The 27,477-nt window shown below is 41.1% G+C and overlaps 1 protein-coding gene across 1 annotated transcript in view; it reads right to left on the bottom strand.

The window, feature by feature from the left end:
* Positions 1-12,775: 12,775 nt before the first annotated feature.
* The window catches only part of LIN52 (lin-52 DREAM MuvB core complex component), a 48,353-nt gene continuing 33,651 nt past the window's right edge, over positions 12,776-27,477 (bottom strand). Inside the window, exon 6 of the mRNA XM_074149366.1 lies at positions 12,776-15,855. Coding sequence (XP_074005467.1) covers positions 15,800-15,855 — 56 coding nt within the window. The 3' untranslated portion in view covers positions 12,776-15,799. The remainder of the gene's footprint in view (positions 15,856-27,477) is intronic.

Raw genomic sequence — 27,477 nt, 5'->3', positions numbered from 1 at the left:
TGGATCAGGATGGTGTAGGATCCTTCATTCGAGAGGTGGTTCTTCAGAGTGACCCACCCTACAGAAGTATATTTTGACTTCAACTGATGTCATCTCGGCTGGAGAGACTGGTTACTGGTATATATTCATGACAATTTATTCGTATTTGAATACAGGTCTCTTGGACATCCAGAATTTAATTCAATTTAGGCCATCCCCTTTCTATACTAAGTCTGCGGAGAAAAAAAATTCGAAGAGTCACCAGTACTCAAAGAGAAGTGTATAATACTGGTGGTCTGTTTTACAGCAGCAGAAGTGCAAGCATTCCCAACATAAACTATGTGCAAGCTTTCTAGATAACTTGACAGAATGGAAATTATTGCTGAGATCAAAAACAGGGTAACCTGTTTGAATTTAATTTGCTGTTTGTCTCAGAATTTTTGGCTTTGGATTCCTCTGGCTCTTGGGAATCTAAAGAAGAGAGGGAGGTCTCAGCAAATCGTTTGTCTGTGGGAGGCAACTGTACCATTTTTGAAAAGCAATCTGGACTTCCAGTATGTTGGAGTGTTTCAGAGAGGCTCCAGATTTCAAGGAAGAGGGTAAGATTTTCCTACTTCTGATCATTACCTAAGTAGTTGCAAGGATGCAGTCGCTGATGCCCATGCCAGTGCAAAACGCTGCATCAGCCATCATGGGAAGCGGTCATTTGTGTGGCCTGGATGAGAACTGTGCTCAGACGTGGACTGGTGACATGGCTTTCGGGGATACCTTTTCCTATGCTTTCCTCTTTGGACATAGCTCAGGTCCTTTCAGGAGGAAGAGCGTTTGATCTAAAATGCTAAGATATTATGAATCTTCATCTGTTCTTCTCTGATTTGGCAGACATGAGCCATTGTTCAGCACAAACATCCCTGGACCACATGCCCACCCACAGATGCCCACCTCATAAGTGCATTTGCAGCTGGAGCTGTGCCTATGTGAACCCATTCACAACACTATCTGTAAGCAGTGACTTTTAAATAAGTGACCTGCTGATTCTCAAATGTCTTTATTTAATTTGGGTACCTCCGTGGTGTGAGATAATACAATAGGACAAGAGGACTGCTCTGAGCCCAAGGAGTATGACTGTGCAGAAGGAGGGCTTCTTAGATCTGAATTTTCTTAAATACTTCCATTTCTTTTTCTTACCAAAGATAATTTCTTCTGTAACATATGGAGGGCCACCAAAAATAAGCTCTTTCTATTGAGTCTTGCTCCAGAAGTAATTTTTTTCTAGATACATGGGGTTTGTGTGAATTAACATGAGGCTGTGATGCTAACGACAGCAGCTTGATGAAATGTTGCTTTTAAATCCAGATCATACTGACAATGTATGTATATACGCTCATGTTTGTACGTGTGTATGTACTACATTACAGCCCTACTCTGCAGGGGCTGGAATGACAACTCTCACAGACCAAGGACAAAGCTGGTAGTGGCATCGCTGAATTCTAGGTCAAGATCCTGGTAAACAGCTTCAAAAACTGCCACAAATATCTTCAGTGCATGGTTTCACTAACCAGTTCAACTTCCCAGTTCTGAAGTTGAACCTGGACACGTTCTTGTGCGACCTGCTCTAGGTGGACCTGCTCTGGCAGGGGGGGTGGACTAGATGATCTTCAGAGGTCCCTTCCAACCCCGTTATCATTCTGTGATTCTGTGAAAGGCATTTTTCAAGTGCTGCCTGCATAAGTGACATAGCTCCCAATCACCAGCAAACCAGCCCACATTTTAAGCTTAAGTGAGACCTCAGGATCGAAATTCTACACTTCCAACCCAAATGCTGTACACAGTGCCCAAATTACTGATACACGTGCTTAACTAAATGTGCCCGAGAAGCCAGTTAGCGGAAGAGTGTTCACAGGTGCACAGGCTTTTTATACCATTTTGAACATATTTCATCTTGAAGAGTTTTTACGTAACTATTCTCTATCAATATCTGGGTTTCAGAAGAGAAGCTGCCTGATCGATTGCCTTGCTCAGGAGCAACAGGGTTACTGTAATTATCTTGTTTGCAAGAAAAATAAGAAGATTTATCTCATTTTAGGTTAGTAGAAGAAATAGAAATTGTGAAATTTATCATTAGCCCAACTGTATTTTTATTTTGCTGATGAATAAATGTTGAATGACTGACCTTTGTGCTAGTATTTTCCCCCTTATTTCTACAGGAATTTTATATTAAATTTTCCATAAAATGCTGGAATTTTTCAAGACATTTAACCCAAATAAGAAGAAACCACCTTATTCTTATGTCTCCTGCATTTTAACATTTTGAGGTGAGAGGAGAACCAAAAGCCATCAGGTTTCATGCTGTAGAAAATAAAGACTATTTCTTAACACTTCGCTTACATGAGACTTAATGTTCATGCACAGAAGTGCTGATCTGTTGCAAACCTGTTTGAATTAAACTGAATGGTCCTAAGGGTGACCTCATGTCTAATTTGTTTGAAGGTGCTGCAAGACGGTGCGAACCACAAGAATCAAAGAGAAGGAAACCTTTCTTTTGAGATCAGCAAACCACCAGGAGGACTGGCCTCCTGGAGTCCCCAAGAGCAGGTGGTTACCTTGTAAAAAGCAAGCCACCAGGCGAGTTTCTCCTTCCAAGGATCCACCTCTCTGTACATCCAAGTGAGGACCGCAAGTCCAGAGTGAAGACAGCACTTTGGTAAACATGGGACTGGCACGGGGGTATCAAATGATCTGCCATCCAACAGCAGAAGTCAGGTACAAGCAGTAAAAGGTTTGCCTGTGCACCGTCTTTTGACTAAAGCACTGACAGCACCTCCTGCAGATCTGGAGAGATGAGTCTGAGGAAAGGAGCACGGGGACAGCTGATTCAGAGCATCTATCCACACCTTCTCCCAAATAAAAGGTATTTTGAAGTTGTGTAGGTGCTAGATGTTAAAAGACCTCAGATACTCACCCCTTCAAAGTACAAATTCTGTTTACTTTGGTATAACTCCAAGCGAGCTGGGAGTTATAACCAATTTAGCAGGACAGCTTCTCAGAATTTAGAGAGGTTCATTATTTTGGCATTAGTTTGATGACTGATCTCCAATCCAATACTGAGACTAAATTAATTTACTGATCTGATAAGATAGTGTTCTTTTTGTGAGCTTCCCTCAATAATATTTATAGGTTACATATGTATATATAAATATGTATGTAGCTTATTTGGGTTCTATTTTTATTTCATTTTAGTTTAAGACTTTTATGAACACTATAATAAAAAAACATGTACAAATACCCTCCTGATACTTTTCAGTAGGCAATAACAATTGCCCAGAATGGATATTACCAGGCAAAAAGCCTGACTGGATTCACTTAAGTTGTTAATGATTTCCACATGTTTGTTTCACTGACAGCACATTTGGTTCATTGAATATATAGCACTCGGCCCATACATTCAAGTTCTCAGGAGGGGGGCTTATGACAGAGAGACATCTATCCACCCGCTATAAGGAAAATAACAAATGTTACTTTTTTTTACTATGGACAATAATTTTGTTAAGTTACAAAGACTAGAAAGCTGCCAAGATATTAGAGAAAAGGAACTGTGCCAGTGATTATAAAAAAAGAGGAAAAAGACAAATTTAGAGTTCTCAGGAATACTTATTGCCATTAAAATAATAGAATAAAAAAATGGGGGAAAAGAATCACTAACCACCTAGGGATAAAAAACCAAGTATCAGCACTAGGGATTTATAAAGAACAAATTGTGATGGAGAAACCTGATTGCTTTTTTTTTTTTTTTAAGAGAATTATAAAATTAGTGGATGAAGGGAACACAATGGATTTGATAAATTTGGATTTTAGTAAAGATTTGATACATAAATCCTACTCAAAATTAATTCAAATTGGCTTGGCTACACCACCACCAGGAAAATAAAATTGGCTGGAGACCTACAAATAAAGGATAATGATGGATAAAAAGGTATTGTTTTGGAGGGAGGGGTCTCTCTCCCTCCATCCCAGAGATCAGCAGTCAGTTCTGTCCTATTTAACACTTCTTGATGTGACACCTTCTGCCTGGAAATCAGGAAATTTTGTTAAGTGAAATATAGAAGGACATGTGGGATAGACCAGCTGAAAATAAAATGGGATCCCAGTAAAAATTCCAGTATTATCCAAACCACAGCATTCAGTCCCTCCTATTGCATGCTGGAGACAAAAGTACAGTAAGAGATTTTTCTCCCCAGAAACAACCAGTGCAGACACTCACAGTGAAGTTAGCCTGATTTGGGAGGAGGGCTTTAAGAAGATCCTCATTAATTTCATTTTTTTAAAAGGTAAAACCAGTAAAGAAAATGGCAGTAAAGCAAATTAAATGCATTAATAGCAGACATAAATCCCCATTTTCCTAATGTTTTCCCCTTCACTATCACTCGCTCAGTCCATTTGCAATTTCAGCTACTCACCATCTTATCTTAGCACCCATCCACAGGTGTATGTGGGTGCCCCAATGACTTTGGAACCTGTAAGCCAATTCCAGACAATTTTGTGGAGGGTAGGTAATGCATTTCTGTATGTGTTGTTGCATTAATTGGCTGACAAAAGAAAGAAATCCAATGACCGCCCTCACTGAAGTGCGAGCATACCCTCTGCTAGGCATCAGAGAATCCACACACGATGCCACCTTGAGAGACACATCCACAAGGAAAACCACACTTCCCTGGCTGGTTCCACTGCTCATGAAACTTCTGCTTTTCTCTGATCTCCTTCTTGCTGAAAACCGCTACCTCTTCCTATTTGCTCCCATTCTGTTTTGCTTTTTTCACTATATTTCTTCTTAAACTGCATTTGTAAGTCTGCCACCTTCGCTCTTTTGCATTCTCCCTAACCTCCTGCCCATGCCTTACTGTCTTCCAACTGTGCTTTCTTACCTCTCTTGGTTGCCTCTCCTGTTTTTAAGTCCCTATTTTTAAATTCTTCTCGCTTCCCTCTATTTTTCTTTCAGTCTTCCATATCACTCCGTCTCCACAGTCGTCTCCCACCAAAATAGCTTGCTAATAATATTTTGGTACTCACTAGTGAAACTCCTGTAAACCTTACCCAGATGTATTACACTAATGGGGCACACTAATATTTATTGTAGCAAGTTCCTCCCTTCTCAAACTACTGAAGTGAATGAGAGAAGCGATGTCTCTTTTGCTAGAGCAAATAGTTTTAAGCTCCCTAGAGAGCTGCAGCGACCATTGTAATAACATTCTCTGCTAAGGCAGGATCAGACCCACAGAGCATCAGAGCAAGAACAAGGATTTAAACACGGCAGAATTAGGAAAATTACATTTCTCCTGCGCTGGTCTATCAGCAAATATTTGCACTGAGCAAGTGTAGAATTACATGAAATCTGGAAAAGTAGCACTTACACCCTCTCTGCACGAGTGTGAAAGGCTCAGAAAGGTCAGAATAAGTATTCTACATCAGTGAAGATGTTATAATTATTATTAGGATCTCTGTAATGCTCATAGCTCTCCTAAATGCATGTGTACACCACGCACACTGTGGTAGTTAATAGCACTGTGAGAAACCTTCATTTTTAGTGTTCTGTTTTTAAATTCTCAATCTTTAACACTGCATTAAAGTGACTTTTAAAAAAATTTAATTCTCTGAATAGTTCTTACAGGTCTTTTAAAAAAGATTAAAATTACTTGTATTGCACTGTAATTTATTATTACTTAAATTACTAATGCCTGTCAGTTGCTTAGGCGTTTGCTTTTTTTTTTTTTAAAGCCACATCTATTTAATGAAACAACAAGGCAGATGGCAAGCAGTGGAAGGGCCACTGGACTGTGGCTAAGAAGTTACAGGGTTTGACCTGTGTTTGCTGGATAACCTCTAACAAGTCTCTTTACATCTTGGTGTCTCCTTTTCTCCTACTATTTTACTGCTTCATCTGCTCACAAGCTCTTGAGGACACAGACCTCCACCTAATTATGTGTTTCTATGCTTCACAGCACAATAAAGTTTTGATACTTGATGAGGTTACTGTGACTTAAATGAGTACTGTAATGCAATTGATAAACTGCTAAAGAGATGTCCTTCAAACACCACTCCAGCCCACAGGCCAGCTACCGTACAATTAGTAAGTGGTATGTGAATGAGAGAAGACCTTAATGAAGGACACAAGAAGCCATTGCACACTTTCCCTCCATCACCTGTCTTCACAATATTCTCCAGTGCTGCTAATCTGTATGAAGCATGTTCTTCATCAGAACATCCTCCTCACAAGGACACGTTTTTATCCTCAGTCAATCCTTATCTGCACTTGGAAGTGAGAAATTTGGCATGATATTATTAATACAGCAAGACGACAGGCCAGTAAAATAGAGGTGTAACAAGGACCCTAATACTTCCTTGGTCAAAGAAACTGAAATAAAGGGGGAAAATCAGCAATGTGTCTTCTTGGAGAGTTTTCTCCTGGTGTCTGTCAGTGAGGTTCAATCTCGTGAGGGAGGCTTGACATGGGAAGTGTCACCAACTCCTACCCAGGGAGGTCACTCAACTCCTGAGCTTCCAGAGCATGAAAATGGAGGTGGGTATGATGGTCTTTAGTTTTCTGCCATTGATTTGGGACTCCTCCTGAGACCAAGACTGAAGCACCTGGAAGGCAAGGTTAAGTGGCCACTCGGTGGCCATCTGCAGGCAGCAAAAGTAGTTTTTCTGCTTGAGAAACTGGTGTTATGGATCTGTTCTGCTGGGACACTCAAAAGCAGTGGTGATGTGGGTTTCACTGAGCATCCACCAGAAACCCTCAGGTCAGGTGTAGTAATTACATTCAGATGTTTCTCTCTCTGCGTCTTTCTATTCGTGAGGCAGCAAAAAGCCACCAGCTCACTGGGGTAAGGCAGGAGCAATAAAGCTTTTTGCCTTCCCTCTCTGGGTTTCAGTAAGAGGATTACATCTCTCCTCCTTCCAGAATAAACCTCTTTGCAGAGAAGATACTTCTCAAGCCCTCTTTGGAGATCAGTCCCTGCATCAAGACTCCTAAGATTCAAGCCAACACAGCAGCCAGTAGGAAATGAACCCCAGTTAAAAGGGAAAGGCTTTTATAGCTCTGCAGGACCACAGGGCTAGGACATAGTGCATGTGCTGCCATGGGGAAAGTGTCCTTCCTGGATTCACAGCTATCAGAGGCAGAGAAATAAGGAGGCATAAGCACAGAGCAGAGTTCAAGCTCTATCCATGATGACAGGAGACTGCTGCTGGAGCCTTGGAAAGACCCAGCTAACCCTCTTGCTGGAACAGCTTCACCATCAGGGACAAATAACCCAAGAAATAAAGGTAACTCTTGTAACTTTAACACTTGACCAAATATGTCTGAAAACAGTACCCAAGCATGCATGAGTGCATGCAATTAGTACACTGTTAAAACAGAGAAAGCAGATTGAAAGCTTTAAGACATAATTATGTTTTACTACATCTAGTCCAAAGACACTGATTAATTAAGGACATTTAGAAGGATCATAACATCCAAATCAGACTTAATCACTAATGCATTCCCGTAACTTTGAAACATCAACCAGCAATTACTTCTGCAAGTTACTGTGTTCCTTTACAAAAACACTTCCGCATTAAAATGAAAGTCTGTGTGACAAGTAAATAAAACTCCTCACCTTCCACTGACCCTCCTCAGCACCCACTGTTCTTCCCTTCTGCTGAGGCTATCTCAGCTGCTGTGACACCAAGGACCTGCTCTGGCTCCTGTTTGGTCTTCCATCTCTCCTGTCACTCTCTCTACTCTCAACTGTAGCAGGTTTAGGCTAATGGCATGAAAGTGCACATTTATTTTTATTTTAGTGTTTCCTATGGCTCCTTTGGTCACTATCTTCACCTGCCTTAACCTTCATGAATAATTTCAATTTTGCCTAGCTGCCTGTCTGTGGTAAAAGAAAACATCCTCATACATTTGTATATGTCGCTTCTCACCTCAGACCATAAGCATCCCACCATCAGTGTAGAGAGGGATAGTCTGATTCACCTCCAAGTCACCTCTTGTCTTTCTACCTTTCCCGTTCCCAGCCACACCTGGACCTGTGATGATCACAACAACTCACAGAAGATGTATTTCTTGATGGCACCTGGAGGCCTGGGCAATTCCTCAGGTCTCTCCCTGCTGCCCACTTCTCACCTCTGCAGGGCTGAAGACAACACTTTGCACTCTATGTGAAGGAGCCCTGGGGAGAAGGGATTGCTGGAGCTCAACTGGCCGCTGCTGCAGCACCGCCATGCCCTTTCCCTCTCTCTGTTGGCCATTTTAATGGTTCTTCTGCACTTTTGGATGTCTGATGGATGCATCATACATAAATCCCCTTCCCTTCATACACACAGCGTTTGCCTGGCTCGCCCAGAGAGATGGCTGGGTTTTGGAAGCACCAGGTGCAGCTGCTGGGACCACTGGTTGGAGAAACATTTGCCTCCTGAGCCCGTTAATTAGCACAGTAACGGTAACTGTGCTCCATTAGCCAACCCATGTGGTCGAGTCCCCTCCCCGTCCACCAACCTTGCCCTTAATGAGAGCTGGAAGGGGGACACTCACAAAACACTGCCTCAGAATAATATTCGGCTTTGTCCACGCCGGTAACGAGAGCTGACAGGATCACTACGTCCATTTCTCTTCTAATTAGCACACTTCCAGCTCGGCCTGAGCCAGCAGCCAGAGAAAAGCGATCGGACAACCGTACCGAATCACAAACACAAAGAGGCCCATTCCCCGTAATTAGGTGAGACAATCCCTCAGTCTTTTCTCGGCTGGAGCTTGCCGGTAAGACTCTCGCTGTTTTGGTAAGTCCCAGCAACACAAGTTACACGTCTCCCCAGGACACTAATAAGCCCCTAATTGTCTTCCGCTTCACACGGCTCGTACCATAGGTCTGACTTGGGGGAATTCTTCTAACGAGCGGCAGCCAGCGCTCCCCGCTCCGCAGAGGGACGGGGAGCCGCCTCCCGGGCACCGGGAGGAGAAGGGGGACGGGGAGAAACAGCCAGAAAAGCAGCCCAGGCGCTGGGGCCCAGCTACGTGGCACGGGGCCGGTGGCTGGGCAGCAGCCACCCATCGCTGGGGACATGGGCCTTCTCCACCCACCGTCCACCTGCGTGGTGGAAAATCCAAGTTGAACTCTCTGGCCTGCCTCCTCCGTTCTCATCTCCAGTGGAACACAGGTACCTGCGCTTCCAGGCAGAAACACACCATCAAAACCAAACATTTGATTTGCCTCGAGTCTGTGCTAAGGCTCGTGGGGGCTACCCTGAGAGAAACGCAGCTCCTGGTACGTTGCTTTTCTCCAGTGAGGCCACGCCGTGGGTCTGCCTCAGAGTTCAGGCTGGGAAGGAGCGTGGGTGTACAGGAGACCCTGTCAGCTCCCGTGGAAGGGAACACATGGTGGGTCTCACAGGACAGGGTTTCTACAGATGCACACAACATGATTAAAAACACGAGAACTTCCAGAAGTAGTCATGAGGTGGAGAGGAGACCCCCGCTCAAACTCCCTGATCAAAACAAGGCAAAGACAGACACGCACTTCCCTCTAACCTTCAATCCGACACTTTGTTGGGAAACCATCAACCACCAAATATTTTTCACCAAAACATTTTCCCTAGTTTTTGACGACAAGCTCGTTTTGAGCAAAATACCTCAGCTGATCCCGTTAAGGACGCTCAGGGCCTGCAGACCCCTTTACCTCCTGCGCAGCTGATCCACAAGCGGATCCCTCCTCCAACCAGGACAAGGGGCCTCGCCAGAAGCGCTTTGTCCCCCGGTTTTACAGGTGCTTTCGGCTTCGGTGTGCTAAGCAGGGCGAGAAACCTAAGACAGGGTGACAAACCAATCCATGCAGTGTATGAGACACCGACAGGTGCCGGTGATTACCTTGAAAGGCAATTTAGGATCATCAATATACATACATATATATATATATATAAATCAATTAAAACTAGCTATAACTAATAAGTTACTTTAATACAGGGAGAGAAAAACAAAATAAAGTCCATATAACCAGGCAGCCCGAGCACCCATGCCCACTTGGGTCTCTCTGCTGGTCCCTTGTCCCTCTCTCCCTCGTTCTCATGTAGCTGATGAACCCTCCTCCTGCCTTTTCCGACATAACCTGCTGCGTTTTGGGCTATTGTAGTAAGTGGAAGATGGCAAATGGCAAATTTCTGATGCTTCAGAATTAGCTTTAAAATTCTGCAATTACGAGGAAAATTGTTAGATGGGCCCGGTATTTTGAGAAAGGAATCTTTGCTGGCATCCAAGTGCCTGCAAGCACAAAATTTAATTACCCTATATTGTTACAGCTACTCATCAGCTATTGGCCACAGAGCCAGCCTTTCAAGTGATACAGAACCAAGTCAAGTACTTTGTCCCCCCAGAGATCTGGTCAATAAATAAGGTGCAAGGTCATTCTTATTACCCATTTTTTCTACTAGCAATTAAGTAAGGGCTTTCAAGCTCAGTCCTCTTCCTCTTTTCTGTTCCTTCCTGAGGTGTCTATAACAGAGACAGGCAGGGAGCGTTCTGGCTTCACTGATCACTGATCTGTATTATAGGAATCAGCAGGCAAGCCAGAGGTCAACCACACAAACCCAACAAGAAAACGCCTATTCTGTACACGCATCAGCTGCCTGGAGTCAGTCATCCTGCTCAAAGGGACATGACGGAAAAGGTCAAGTCTAAAAATCGGCAGTTTCGGTGGATGAAGGAGTCAAAATGTGAAGACATCCCACCATGCTGAAAATCTAGCACAATCTAAAGAAAAATGGCATTATTGCACATATTCTATATAGAATGTGAATTACACTCTTTAGAAACTGGATCTGTCCATACTTCTCTGGCCACTTGAGCTTTTGTATCTTTACGTGGACTTCAAATGATTGGCCACAACTGACTTCAGTATTTTGTATTTCACATCCTCCCAAAAGAAATTCAAAGCACTGATATAAGGACTGATTTGCAGAGATAACACATCTCTAGAATAGCTTTGATTCCAAGAATCACAGTATCACATGAAAATAAAGGGATCCAGTCTGTCTCTCCTCTTTTCCTTTCTTTTCAAAATACCAAGGTTCATCTCTTATGAGGTCAATGTGTATTTGGCACTAGATATGCAGTATCTTTGGAAGCATTTGCCACACTGGCAGATGTACATGCTGGGACGTGCATGTAGGAACCATCAGTGTTGGTATTTCTGTGGTGGGCCATTTTTACTATAGCGATTATAGAAATGTGTTTACAACATTTGCATTTGTTGTTCTAATCATGTTGATTCAGTTTAGAGTTTGTTGGTCCATGGGATATTTCTGTCCAACTGTGATTTTGCTGGGCTGAAGATACACAGAGGATCTTCTGGGAAATTTTCTTTCAATGAATTCTCTTCTTCTTCTATATACTGAGTATTTACTGACTTTTAAAGAAGTGTCAGTATAGAATGGTATATGAAAATGGGGGTACAACATTAAGGAGGAAGGATTATTTTCATGTTATATTAAGTTTGCACGCCGTATTCAGATAGCTCACTTAAAGAAACAACACATTTCTCTGTTAAGAGCTGTCTCTCTTTTGCTTGCGTATGTCTAAAAATTCATGTTAGTTGATAAGTATTACAGAAATGTTTATGCAACGTTACTCAACTTGTGGTAGGATGGGAGTTCAGGATTTCAGACCATATGGCAACGATGTAATTTATCTTTTTTATATGTTGCATAGGTTGATGATGGTATTACCCAGTATGACTTCTTCAACGTGAAGCGGTTGGCGTAACTGTCGTCTCATGATTTGGAAAAAGTGTTGCCTAAGCTGAGTTAGAATGGGTGAAGATGCAGCGGATGAGATCAGCTGCCTGCACAGACTGCAAATCTAAGCCATGATCCTGTTCTTAGAGATACTCCAAGCAGGATTTAGCCCACAATGATGTGGGAGAAAACAGCAGAGGAACAAAATATAAGCTGTAATTAGGACTTATACACCTCCACCGTACGCTCGCTCGCACACTGAACACACTGCAATTTTGATTATGCCATCTCGGACAGGCTGTAACAGAAGACAGACAATGAACATTGTGAACATAAGAAAGCTGAACATAACCATGGAACCAAAAACATAACAGAAGCTGAAAAATCATGACCAGTGCACAGACAGCAAAGAAGAAAAAAAACTAACAATTGTTTCTGATGTTAAAGTAAATGAAATGTTCCAAATGGAATTATAGAGTAAGCAGGTTTAAAACAATGACACCCGCCACTCCCTTCCCCCTTTTTCTTCCTTAAACTTTTAGTTGTATAACTGAATTATGGAACTCACTGTTCAGGGGCATTTTAGAGGACAGAAGTACAGCAAATCAGGACTAAAAGAAATTTATGGAGGGTAGGGTCTTCTGTGGATCAAATTCATCTAAAGCAGATTGCTGGGTAAGTTACCCTAAAGCAAAATCACTCTGTGTAAGCCTTTTGTTTATATCCTTCCATCTGAGTCTACAACTGTTTATAATCAAAGAGAAGATTACAGATAAGATGGGCTTGTGATTTGACTTGTAATAGCACCTAACATTTTTATGTAACACAAAAATCAGTAAGATAAACCAGAATAAGGTTCAAACATTACCTTCAAGTTGGATCAGTCAGTTTTCACTAATCCGTTATTTCTAGGTGACTTGTTGAGGGAAACATGAAGCAAAGTTGAGAACTGTGGTTATAGGATTGTTCCAAAGTTTTTTTATAATGGCAAAACACTGAGTTAAATGGAACATTACACTCTTCAATTGCCAGTGCAACTACACTTTTATTTTGATAATGATTAATATAACAAACAAGAATTTTCTCAGTGGGATTAAACAGCAAAGTGTTTGATACTCCAAGACTGACGTGAACAGCCTTTACAACTGAATATATGTAACACTGGCATTTAAAAGGAACTAAATACATATTGGGTTTATTTCCAAGAACCTCACAGTAACATTTAACATAACAAGACATGAAACACTTCATAAAACAATGCATTAGCTCAATTAATATTATGAAATCTTGATCTTCTTACACTCTTCATTCCCATCATTTAATTTATCAAAGCTTTTGTTTGTTTGTTTGTTTCAAAATACAGAAGGTTATCAGCAACAAAAAGTCACCCAGATTATCTTGTACAGATAGATACTGCAGGGATATCAAGAAGGACATCACTGAGGGAAAAAATAGGACTCAAAAGGGTAAGAAAACCCTTAGTATCATTTGAATATTGCCAAATATTTATTTACTGATGAGAACGGAGCATCCACAGGCCAAACCCCAGGGTGGCAGCGTGCAGAAGTGTGAAGAAAAGCCCGAGGAAGAGTATGGCCTAGGTGGCTAAGCAAAAGCTTTTGCATTTCAAAGGGCTATTCTGGAAACCCAGATGAATCTCCAAGCTTTGCATTTGTTTATTATCAAACCACAAAGCAATAACAGACAGATTAAAATTCTCTGGCTAACACACAAAAATACATATAAATATCACCAATAAAAAAATACATCCCTGACTCATCTCTACAGATGACAAGTACAAAGCCAATAAATACCACAATTCTAAAGCATATGTTACTGGCTGCCCTGTAGAAGGCAGTACGTACTGTATATAGTAAAATGCTTTTTTTGTTCTTTTTTTCTTTAAACACATGTATGTTACTAAAAACTACCTATAGTTTGAAATTCCTTACTGAACATATCAGAAAATATACATACAGTTCCATGCCAGGCTTTCAAATCTTCTCCTATATTCCTCCTCCTTTCAGATCTCAAATTCTTAATGTGTTGGATCACAAACCGCTATAAAATGCACAAACTCATATTGGTGATACAGATGAAGTATCCCATTATGTCAAATATGTGTACATATATTATGTATATAGTATAAAAACTTTAAATTGCATTCAAAATGTATAATTTAATACTTAAAGCTACATCAAAATCAGTTTGCACCAGCAGGTTTTTTCTCTGTTTCTGAATTATGACTTTTAGCTTCTCCTCACATTCATCTGTCTTAACTCTTCTGTTCTCAAGGGATGGAGATGCTGATAAGCTTAGCTCTGCCTAAAATGTGAAGTACAGAAATCAATCTGTTAAGTTTAAAAATCAGACTCCTGACAGTCTTAAATATTCAGTATTTGTGCAGGTTCTTTCCGGGACGTGGGTTTTAACTGCTTGCACTTGGGTAGCAGGAGCTGTCCAAAACGAGCCCAGTTCTCACCAGTAATAACCAAGACCACAGACTGCACATCGAAAAGCCACCAGCTTTTTAGCAAAAGTTCAGAGAAGTCTATCCGATGGAAAAAAAAAAAAAAAAAAAGATCTCCTCCTCTTTATTGCACACGCACCTGAAAAGAGTCTCCTCTCTCTGCAAAGACAGAAAAATGCAAGGCTCTTAAGGACAGCCTATTTCCAAGTAATTTCTCCTCTCACATGTGACCGCAGCCTGGGAAACGACAAGTTTCAAAAAGCCTGCATGCTAAAAATACCATTTCTAAATGGAGAAAAAAACCCCTGCTCTTCATCTAATATTTCAATATTATTTTGTAACCTAGAAAGGACATATTTACTAATGCTTAAAATGTTGTTTTCTATGAAAAGGAAAAAGGATGAAATGGAAAAAATTCTTCTCTTAAATAAAATAGAAAGTCTGAACGTGCTCCTCACCTCTTCTCAGGGGTGAACATGCAGAAATACATTAACAGAAGGAAAAGACATTAAACCGTAAGATGAATAAAGCCCAAAACTGTGTGCTGAAAGAGACCAGGTCACAGAAAATTCTGTCTTAAAAATTGTAGGTTTGTAGGGGAAGAAAATTTCGAGGTTGCTGTTTTATAAATAATTAAAAATACCACAAAATGTTATATTCAGAATTGTTAAGGTTCTGTATTAGCAGACCATCCTTGCAATGTGGCTAACAATCCTGTTGCTCCTTCTTGGAGCGCTAACTGAAAATATTACTGCCTTTCCATTTTATAACTTTTTTCAGTTTTCAGCTCTGTAAGAAGCAGAGTTGCAGTGGACCAACAAAGCTGCTTCCTTGTGTACTGACCGAAGCTTCTGTAGGGATATTTTCCTCCATAATATAGTAACACCTCTTATCCCCTCCGGTCTGTAAGTCTTGATTTCACTAGAGAACCATTTAGTGGTGAGATGAAGCTCCTGGTACGCTGAAGGTCTAGAGGTCATTCTCAGATATGCTTCTCTGAGGGCAGTGAGTAACTGGAATGTAACGCACAGACTGGACTCAACTTCTGCACTAAAAGCATATTCTCCTGCTGAACCAGTGCTATGGGTCACTCTACACCCCAAACTCTGCTCAAACCTTTCAGCACAGAAGCTGCCCATGGGAAATCAACGCATTTAAGACAAAAGACACACAAAAGGGTCAATGCCTCACGATGCGCACTGGCCTGCATCAGATCTGCTGTGTGCTTCAAACAGGTGCTGCCACTGAGAGCAACGGGATAAGGACAGTATGGCTCTTCACTCTAAATAGCTGATTATGACAGGTAACTTTGCCATACCACGTCAGGGCCAAGTACTCCTGTTGGACATCTTACGGTCAGATGAAGCTAATTCCAACGCAACCAACTGCGGTCCCTGTGACCTGTGCATGCAACAAGTCTTCCCCGTAAAGAGATGAGCTGTGAAAGCAAAAAGAGATGTTTGCTTCTGAAGGTCTAGAGCAAGAGCCTTGTACTTCTTAGAAGTTTTGGGGTTCATCTGGATCCGCAGTACATAAAATGATCTAGTTGGGGTATTTTTGTCCATCCTCCAGATGTGGCAGCTACTTTTTGGGTTTCTCTAGGATGTTCAGGAATTTCCCTCGAGTCATTTCTCTAGCTGAAATCACAAGGGAGGAAAAAGAGATCAATATTATTTAAAAAGCCAAGAAAACCAAACAATTGTATAATTTACAGATTTTAGCCATAGGATAAGAAATTAATTTAGATTTGTGCTTATAGCAATAGTGAGTAAGGATTATTTTATTTAAATTATTTTAAGTGGAAAATAAATAAAACCGCATTCCAGCTTGAATTCCTGACATCCTAGAAATGCACACAGGGCCTGGAATCTTCTGAACTCAGCAATAATTCCCACAGGCTGTCTCATTACATACAATCTATGCTTTCTATTCCTACTGCGTTACGCTCTCGCAGCATCTCCTTTTCTCTGTACTATCCATCTCTGAATGGTGTAATCCAGATCTCCATCACTCTGTCTCAGAGCAATTGTTCCTGGATGTTATAATCCGTCAGAGATTATGGAACTCTCTCTTTCTCCATTTCAGGATTATTGGTCCCTGGATGCTATGATCTTCAACAGAAATTAGACAGCATTTTCCCTCTCTCAGCAGCATCAGTCCCTGGATGCTGTAACATAATGGGGTTTATATTCCTTCAATGCAGTTCATCTATGGATGGTGTAATAAAGTAAGGTTTATAGAGCTTTGGTCTTCTCTCTCTCTCTGCATTGTCAGTCCTTCGATGTTTAATACAGCAAGGCAAGGTTTATATGTCTCTCTCTCACTCCTGGCACCATCAATCTCTGGTAGTTGTATTACAGCAGGGTTTACACAGCCACTTTTCTGCATGAGACATTTCTGACTTGTGAGCCCATAAGCTCCCAAGCTGGCAGAGCAGCCCTAATACTATCTTTGTCTTGCAATAACAATACAATGCATCAAAGACAACGTGATTAGCAACTGAGTCCTGGAGAAAGACAATCTTCCCACCAGTGCTTCCCTTCATTTCTTTTAAATAAAGGTGAAAGCTTTGTGCTGGACTGGCAGTCATCAAAACCTGGAGGTTTTTATTCGCAGGATTGATGAAAGCGTGTGTGTTTCCCACACCTAGCCTAGAGAGACTCTGGAAGGAGACAGGAATTCATTTTCTGTTTTATCCATTCAATTCCTGACCTCTCTACTGAGAGGAACAACAGAAGTGACAATTAGCATAAAAACTGGAGGTGGGTTTGTTGCTGATGTTGGGTTTTCTTTTGACATTACTGATTATCTGTTAGAACAGAACTAAAATGTAATAAAAATGTTCAGCCTAAAATACTCAATACGCACCCTCAGGTAAAGACATTTTGTTATTCCTTACCTAAAGGTTAGAATTTGTGCCTTAAAGGCTCTTCTTTGAATTATTACATTATAATTTGCCTACCCAAAATTGTACCACAAGGTATTGTCATCAGCAAGATCCCTGTAAAACAATCAGTGGTATTATGAACTGTCTGGTATGTATCGATATTCACAGGCTGCAAAGTCTCCACTGCCCTGTGTGGAACATGCTTCAGACTGGCTGCAGATTCAAGCAGATCCCTGCAGTATTCCCTCGGTTCATGCCTCCAGCTGTGAGTTATATCATCTGGGATCCATTCCCAATTCTGCTTCTGATTCATAGCATGAACTACCACAGAAGTACTCATTTGTACCCCCACTTCCCCACCCACAAGACAGCCTGTATCTCTTAAATGCTGCTGAAGCGACACGCAGATAGAAGGTGCTGCAGAAGGGCAGAGGGGATTGTTATTTTGTCAGGAACTAAGTGGTTATGCGCAAAGAGCACGATTAAATAAAAATGCAAGTTTTTTAAAATTTCATCTAGGAATAGATTTTCAGCACCAGTTCTTTGACACCTCCCTGCCTTGCACCGTCAACAGCGCATGGCTTTAAAACCCTCTTAACGGAGAAAGCACAACGCTGAACTGTAGTTGATAGAGTGGAAAGTTTTCCAGAGTGCAAGTCCCATATAGGAGATATACGAACGCGTGACAATTCTGTTCCCCCAAAGAGGGCTGCACCCTATAAATCAGGCAGAGAGCATAGACTCCTTCTGCGCGCTGAGTGAAATTACTGTGGGTTGGGGGTTGCTCCAGAGCACGTGCCCTCCTGTTCACTTGTCATCGGAGATGTTAACATTTCTGATTAATTCACAGACCTCTCATTTTATTCTTCATTCCTTTATCCTTGCTATCCTGTTCTGCTGCAGCTTAAAGATTCTTACCGACCTGCTACAATAATCACCGCCCGCTTCCCCCCCCAACCTGGTGAAATTGTTTAGTGATGCCAACCGCGCTTTTAATTTGCAAGACATCAGACACAGAGGTAATTTATACCAACATCTGTTCATTTCTGACTTCTGAAACAAACTCGCACATGCTGCTACAAAATCCCATTAGGAGCAGGAGACAGCCTTCTGCTATTCTGTATTCCTCTTCTCCTCACATACTCCGTCTTGCACTGGGGCTTTATTTTTAAAGATAGGATGCCAAACTGAAAGAAAGGACCTTACATCTTTGTATATGTATGAAAACGGCCAGGAAATAACATCCTCATATCACAAAAAAAATCCCAGCCAAACTAAGGGCAAGTTTCCACAAACATTAACAATCTTGTTTTCCCTGCTTCAGCTGCTTCTCTTATCTGCCCAAGAACCACAGTTCAATGTATTCCTGGTAAACACAGGCCAAATACATATTACATGGTAGTGCGTTCAAACGTCTTGGCTATTCCTTCTCCTTTGTTCCTCTTTAATCTGCACTGGAGTACAATTTGAGCTTGGGTTTCACACAGAAAAGCCTCTAAAATTAAACTGACTCCTCTGCTCAATATTGCTTCTGATAAATGAATTCTTAATAATGGGAATATCATTTCCAATGGGGCCTTTTGGAGCTTGCTGGAGTGAGGGAAGAGCTCGTGAATGAAGAAACCATCACCCACATTCTGAATCTGATTGCAGTCTAAGAGAGATGGTAAAACCTGCCTTAAGCAACTACCCAAGGGACCAGCAGAAGCCAGTTGCATAGCAGAGGTAGATTTTTTAATTAAAAGGTTGGACAAAACTGTAGTGAAAACCTCAGGGATTTTTTCTCTAACATGGTTGCTTTAACCACGGACTTCAAGTGAAGAGAGGGCTTGAGTACAGGTTTCATTGTACCAGCAAACAGGCACTACAGAGGCTGTGCAGCATGAAACAGAAACGTGAATCTCCGTGTCAAGTCACGATTTACAACCTTGCCTGCGCTGTGCATCTACTACAATAGAAAAATCAACAATGGGCATGATCGCAATAGCTTGGATGCAAATTAATCTCACCTACTGCAGAAGAGGCAGAGGATACTGAAGATCATAGAAAAAACACCGTAAGACGTTACCAGCACTGCTTACAATGGAAGTTAAGTGCTTGAATAGATTCTTTCAGAGAAATGTACTGAAAAATGGTATCAGGCTATTATAATTAACAGAGAATGCTGTACTGAGTGATTTAAGTTTGCTGCCCCACAAGATCTGCCAAGCAGATCTAACGAACAGGTACTGGGTAGGAAAGGCTGGGGCTGAAAGAAGGGGAGATTTCTACTTGATAGGGGAGCAGAATAAGGTTTAATATAATCTCCTCTTTAGAACTTCAATCCCTCAATCCCGCATTTAGCCTTGTTGCTTGGGGCTCCTTTTCTACTACAATTGTCCCCAGGCTGCCTCTCTGCAGTAAATTTTGTGGTTGCTGGTTGAAAAGATTCAGTAGTACAGATTGATTTCCTACAAGTGAGGAGATGAGGGATTACCAAAAGCAGTCCTGGTTAACAAGATTGGGTACAGAATCTCCTGCTAGAGCAGCCCACTCTGCCAGTGTTTTGCATCCTTTCACTATGACATATGGGTTTCATTACACAAAGATTTTCCTGATTTTAACTTGGAGGCGATTACATTGGAAACTCAGAGCTATCTTTACATCTGTAGCAATTTAAAGGTTAAGTAACTTTTAATCAAATGACAAAGACTCATAATGTTTTTTCCTCAATTGAAAATGAAAACTGCTGTTCCGGATATTCCTTCCGGTGACAATTTAATTAAAAAAAAACCACTGCACTGGAGATTGGGGTCCAGCCTGATTGCTCCCCGTAAAAAGCCTTCTCACATGTATGACAGCACAGGAACATACTGTGTCATAAGGTCTGGATAGCCAGGAAATAATGGAAGGATTTACTGCTACAAAATCAGCAATGAAAACAGTGATTTACACTTATATAAGCAACTTTCATCCAGGAGAATCCCTAAGCAACACACATATGCACATGCTTTTTTAGCATAAAGTGCATACACTTAAATGCAAAAGCACAACACACTTAATGATAAAGTCTATGTAAAAGGTATGTGACAAACTGTATTTATCACACATTTATCATGATCATTATACCTTCCACTGCTTACTGCTCCTGGGCTTACGTAAAAATCTCAAAGCAAAGCTTGTAAGTATCTTCACAGATATTTTAAAATGAAGTCACCCGCTAAAGAAGCATTTCTCTGTCTCCCCCAGATGTACAACTTAAGGGACAAATGGGACTGTGTTCCTCTTTTGACCTGAAAATGTAGCCATGTTGAAATCTACACATCTTGCTACTATAAAGAACTGGAAATACAATTAATGCCCTGTGAACAGAACATGGATTTAGCCCCGAAATGTCTTGTAGTATCACACTTTGAATGCTACATTCTTGACTACAAAAAGGTTTAGGCACTGTCATACTTTGTTAGCTTACCAGTTATTCCTCCCATTCAGTTGTATTTACGGTAACTAAAGGACTTGTTTTTCAACATGGAAGGATTCCTCTAAAGTACTAATCATGCACTCTCAAACTACTGCTGTGTCTTAGGACTATACAGAAAACAAAACCAGAAGTCTTTATTTCTGAAGAACTATCAGTGGAAATTACCAGTTCAGGCCAAAGACCATTAATTGCAGAGAGACAACAGAACACTCCTCTGATTTTTAACCCTTCTATCACAAGGGTCCGTTGCATCAGAAATTATTTCTTTTGTCCTGAGACACAATGTTAGGATAAGAAGACACAACCATTTTTTTTTTTCCTAGTTGGTAGGACATAAAAAAGGGTTAGAGTAATCTGCCTGTGAGTAACTGTGTGAGTCTTGCTTGACTGGACTTGTGAAAGCCAATGGCAAAGCCATATCTTTTGGCTGCGCTCAACTAATATTGCATTTGGAGAGGAAATTAAGAAAACAGTCATGGGGATGGGGGGGGTGTGAAGGCAAAAAGACAATGTAGAACCAGCAAAAATATTTAAGATTGACATCATTACTACAGCCCTCGAAGAAAAAAGAACCTTATGTCAGACAAGACCAACTGAGTATTATTACCCAGCCAACGCAATCTGAACTTCTATCACAGACAGAGATCTGTGTGGACCACTTTCTATCTTGAGATCAGATCCACAAAATCCTACCAACACCTGGATGCCTGCTGGCACCAGCTCACTCCTCTTCCTGTATAAAAAGAGCTCCAATTGCTCTGCTAACTGCGTACTTCCTTAACATAATTGTCAAATAAACTGCTACTTGATGACTGTGGGCCTTTGACAAATACTTATTAGTGACTGCTACACCAAGCCTAATTTCATAAAGAGCTGGAACTGCCATCTCAGGAGAGCAGTGGTTAGTGAAAGCAACGTCAGTCGCCTTTACTGAAGGTGGAACTGGCACATGCAGACACTCAGACCTGAGCTCCAGGGACTGTTACATTTACACTGGAGACCAGCGTAATCACCTAGCGCTTCTGGAACACATTTTTCAGGTAAGACGACAGAATCAGCATAAACCTCCAGGTGGAATAAGCTTGCATTACTGTGGCATCTTTCAATAATCAATATCAAAGCACTTGCAAAGTTTATCAAGCTTCACCGTATTCTCGAGATACAGTGATTTAATTCCCATCTTACAGATGGGGTCACAGCCTCAGTAAGGAGTGATGTACAGATGTATACTAAAGGAGTCAGCAACCATGCTAGAATTCAGGCTCTGAAAGATGAGCTCTGTCAAGTCTTGCTGCAGCATTTTAAAATATTAACACCACCCTTGGTACAAAACATCATCGTCCTTCCCTTGGTGAATGAGACAGCAGAATCTGCCCTTACTTCAGCTGTAGTTCACAGTCTGGCAGGACTTGTTCTGAAATGCCAAAGAAGGTGGGGGCCTGCACAAAAGCAGGCTGTGAACCAGAGCAGGTGAGACACATGGACCACATACTGGCAGTCTGCACACCGGGTGAACAACTCTGCTTTGGGACAACACTCCCAGTGTGCTATGGAAACTGTCACCTCTGTCAGAGAAGTGGTAAATAGCTGAGACTGACACAGTTTCAAACCGCTGAAACAGTTCAGTGACTGTTAGCTCGAGCCTTAAGAATTGGAATCAAATACCTGATGCTTTCCTGAATCATGGAATCCTCATGTGACCTCTTTCCACCTCGTTTTTCTCCAACCACAGTACTGGTGTTTTACCATATACCTGATGAGAGATCTCAGAGATCATTCAGGATTATCCAGAATGGTGATAACAGATCTGCTGCAGATTAAGGTATCCTCAAAAATGTTATTGTTGCTATCAATGAATACTAAAATTATATCAGCTCTAAAAAAAATTAGATTCCTTCTCTACAGAATAATTTACCTTGTTCTCCTAATCAGATTTCCCTACCATGCAAGGCAGCACCATTCTGTTTGCGCTCAGTTGCAAACAATGACGTTACAGAGCTGTGAATGCAAACATTACAGAGAGTATTCACTCACATACAGATGGGCAAAGCCCATCAATGACAAACACTCAAAGTAAGGGGCAACAACATCCCTGCCCGTGCCCAGGGAGCTACTAAACTTCCAGGTCATGGATATTAGGATGTACAGATATTTTGCCCTGAGTGACCCCTATATCAAAGGAAACTCTTACGGTACCTCCCACTTCTAGAAGCAGTCTGTGGCCGACATCCTGTGGGGCCAAAGACCTGATCCCTTTGACCCCCAAAGCAGGGAAAGAGTTACATCTTCTCCCTGCAAAGCCAATAAAAACCTCTCTTGATTATAATTTAGATAAGAGCCACTGGATTGAATAATAATGTCTGAAACTCCCCTGGCTGTTTCACCTTGAGACGTCCATCACTGGGTTAAACATGATGCTAATTGCATTTGGATTGATTAATTTCTCTCACTCCTGTCTATTCGAATAATGCTTAACAAAATAATCACAGCACCCAGAGCCAAATCGTCTCCGTCAAAGGAATGAAGCCATCAGAACCAGCAGAGATGAAAGAAATGAAGATGACCCGTAATTACTGCTACGGTGATATCATTACCATATTATAGAAAATGAGTGTACGTGGGGGGAGCGGGGGCTGCGATTATTATTTATTTTTTAATGGAACCTCACATCCCAAGAATACAGATCTGACACAGGGGAGCGTACAGAAATACAGAACTAAAAAATTATTGTGCATTAAATTGCAAAATACAGTGAACACTGGGACTCTTAGATGCATTGAGTGTCTTGTACTGTGAGCAGCTGTTTATTCCCTTCTCTATTTTTTCATTGCAATAATACTTTGCATATGGCTAGTAAAGCAAATTAAGATACCTACCTTCCCAAAAAGATCCTCAAGTATCCGCAACAGAACTTGCCCATAACCCCGATGCTAAAGTCATTCTCCTTTAATATCATTACAAGTCATCTTACTTTGAAAATCGGCATTCTGATTTTTAAACACAAGACCTAACTTGATGCTCAAAGAAAAGCTAGCATGCAAGAAATTTTTTTTTCTTAAATGCCAATTCCTCTCTGAAGGCAGTTATAAATTCCCTCACCGGCAGCAGTAGATCGCTTTCAACCATTCATTACGCTTGTTCTTTAGAGATATCAAATCTATCAAGTCCGGAAGAACTTAAACTAGGATTTTAATAAAATAAAAAAAAAACCCAACCAACCACAACCCTAACAGCAAAAGGAAGGCCTTCTGCTCCCTTTATTCTCCAAAATACACTCCCAAAGCCCCTCTCATTTGAGAAACAAATAGCTTGGCAATTGTATAAGATCTTCAGACACCTGTGCACTGCAATTCTAATTGTGGTTTATACAGTTCACTTCTCTCCGTGCTGCTTATGTCTGCCCCCTAGTCTCAGACCGAAGACAAAAAAGCCACACAAAACTAGCAGCTTAAAACATTTATTCTGGAATAAAGCCAAGGTCAAATACACACAAAAATTTCACACGGCAAAAATGTCAAGACCTAAGACCAGACACTGACTCATGAAGCTAATTAAACACAGAAAAGTCATGTTCAAGGATTTTATAAGGCTTAAAGAAATTCAAGGTATGTTTCTAATATTAAAAGCAGCATGAAAGGCAATTTTATATCGAAGTTGAGGATATTTTCAAGCATACCTGAACAGGGCTTCACCAGCATAATGTATCACTGGAACAGCTACAGGTTGGGAGAGCTTTGATCACCAAGTCCCACAGATGTTGGATGCAAATAGTGGAAGAGAAGCATAGCATGTTTTAACAAGAAGTGCTCTAAAGGGGTTTTTTTTCACCTGCTTGTACCAAAAGAAAAATAATCTCTTTCTGGCCTCCTAACCCCCGCAGAGGACCAAGAGTTCTCGATGATTTAAGTTTTCTCACCACAGTTTTTCGAAAAGGAATCTTCTTTAATCGAACAACGTGGAGAAATGAGATCAAAACTGTTTATCCAAAACTCTTGAGCAACTCATGAAAGAAGCTCGGCAGAGGGGTCTGCACTGAATATATGCACACAGCTGGGTACGAAAGGTCTCTGGAGGTGAAGGGACCCTTCTCAGAAGGCACATGGGCAGAAGTGCTGCCCAATCTCCCACAAAACAGCCCACCAGGATGTGGTGCCCCAGGCTACGCTGGGGAGCAGGTATTTACCAGTTGGGAGTAAAGCAGGTGAACCTTGAAAGTAACAATTTTTTCAAGTCTTATCGGTGGCTGGGGCACACAGGCCATGGCAAAATCTGAGCCCAGGAGCCAATAGGAACAAAGGGATTAAGAGTTATTAGGAGTAGAGGGAATTACATATTTACAGTACAGTTACTGAAAAATAATCGTGTAATGATTATGTAAGTCCCTATACTCCTTTTGGCTAATCATGTTGGGATACAAGCGCCCCGGTTATGCAAGCCAGGGCACACAAATCCAATCAGAAGACATCAAGGCGTGTTTGCGGGGAGGTTTGCAGCTCTGGTTCAAGAATGGTTACGCTTCCTTGACCTCCAGAAGGCAGAAACAAGACCCTGTCGGTAGGTTAGCTAATGGCTCGAGCTGTCAAGCAGAACTGAATTTTTACATTTAACTTCTGTCAACAAGTTTCACGGGAAGAGATACCTGGATGAAAGAAGCTCATACTGTAGCAGTCTATTTATTTGTCCGGTGGTATGTCTTTACTTTAAAAAGCAGGCTGAATTTTTCAAATTGTTTTCTAATCCCAAGATTCCTCATTGAAACATTTTTCCATGTAAATGACCGCAGCCCTTGACACGACAACGAATTTTGTAGAGACCTTCAGTATTGATAAAGAACATTCATGCTTTTTATGACTGAACAATATTACTTGATTTACACACGAAGTAAACCAAGATTCCTTTTGCCATTAGTACAATACAACACACAAGATTATATAGAGGACTTCCATAATTTCAAAAAATCCAAATAAAAATTCTGTATGAGCAAATACAAGTAAATGATTGAAATCTCAGTGTTCCGAGGCCAAAGTCTCAACCTCAGTTAAACCAGCATTACGGAAGAACAGCAATATGCAGTTCGCAGGTTGCAGAAGAAAACCTTCACAATTGTCTCCATCATTTTATTCACAGAATCACAGAATCTTCTTGGTTGGAAGGGACCTTTGAGATCGAGTCCAACCACAAAAAAAAAACCAAACAAAAAAAAAACCCCAACACCCCCCCCCCCACACACAACAAAAACCCAACAACAAAAACCAAACACCAAAAATAAAACAAAACCCACACAAAACAAACACCCACAACCACACACCACACCCACCCACAGACACATTCTTTCCTCCACATGAATCAAAGGTACTTTCTTTAATGACTACCTTTATCCTTATCCTTCCCAGTATATTCACTGCTTGCTTTAGTCCAGCATTTTCAGTTATACTACTGAGTAGTTTCATGTGCTTTACCCACCACAATCCTCTTCTGGCAATATCCTGAGCTGAGGAATATTTGAAAACCCAGAAGAGCGTTCAGGGAATTCAAAACATCTTTACCAACTCCAAGTGGTGACAAAACATCTAAGGAAATGCACTGATTTAGAAATATTACCATTTTTACAGCATCCAAATGCTACTAGAATAGAGTTCAGATTAATAGAGAAAAAAATGTATATATATAATAGAGAAAAAAAATGTATATTTTGAAGAGTTGAAAATCACAGGAACATTTTTGTTATAGAAACTATCACTAGTTTTAACCTGACCTACTTAATAACAAAATTGTTATACCACTCAAGGTTATTTGGAAAAGATATTAAATGATAAACGATGCGGGCTCTGCTACAATTATTACAATTTAGCTGTTAATGAGCTCAAAGGCAACTAGGCAAGGCCCAGTTGTAAAAGCAAATGTAGAAGATGCATCCAAAAATAAAGCCTCCCAGACCCATTAAGAAATGTGAGAACACTTTTCATAAACATCTTCACACTTCTAGTATCCACGGGTTTTGAAGAAAAGCTTAAAGACATGATTCAAATACAAGAAATGCAGAGGTATCAGTCTGCAGGTATCTCCTGAGAGTAGCGATCAGAGGAAACTCCAGTTTCTTGAAACTCAGAAATAAAGCGTGCTAGTCTACTGTCATTCCTTAAAAAAAAAACAAAAAACACACAAACCAACAAAACACCCCACCCACCAAAAACCAAGCCAAAACAAACAAAACAACATCATTTTTCGCTCCAGAAGGTCTACTGAGAGCAGCCCAGTAAGCTTTGGTACTCTTTTGCTTCCAAATATCTCTTCATGTTTATTCCCAGTCCATGCGTATCACTGGTCTGAGGCCATGTCTACCATTACTTTCTTCTCTTATGAAAGCTGAATACCATGCCACAGCTATCTTCTAATGAGCAGACTAGTGTTCTTCATCCATTACCGGAAACCAAGAACAGAGGCGCCATAGTGAAGCAGAAGGCAAACGACCTACAAGACAGCTCAGAAAAAGCAGAAAGTGGAGATGGCCACAAGAAGCCTCTGTAGATTTAGCGACTGATGAGACAGCTCTGAGGGTTGAGTGGCACTGAAGAAACTTCAGAAGCCAGGAGAACCCAGAAGACTCCATGATGCAGTGACAATGGGGATATCAGACATATTTGGAGGTAGAAAGGCAGAGGGGAGTAGAAGAGGTGTAAGTAAAAACAGAATACAAAGAAAAGTGATGAGTGAAGAAAATTCAACCTACGAGAACAGATCAAATGATAGGGTATACAGTACAACATCATATGAGAAAAATTACAGAGAATCAGAGAATCATTTAGATTTGGCAGGACCTTGGCAGACCTCCAGCCAAGCTTCTGTTCAGAACAGACAGGCTGTTCAGGGCTTTAGACAGTCAAGTCTTGTCTCTTGTCCTCCCACCATGCA

Source organism: Numenius arquata, chromosome 6 (assembly GCF_964106895.1).
Source record: "Numenius arquata chromosome 6, bNumArq3.hap1.1, whole genome shotgun sequence".
Classification (NCBI taxonomy): Eukaryota; Metazoa; Chordata; class Aves; order Charadriiformes; family Scolopacidae; genus Numenius; species Numenius arquata.
This window is presented reverse-complemented; position numbering and strand designations above follow the sequence as displayed.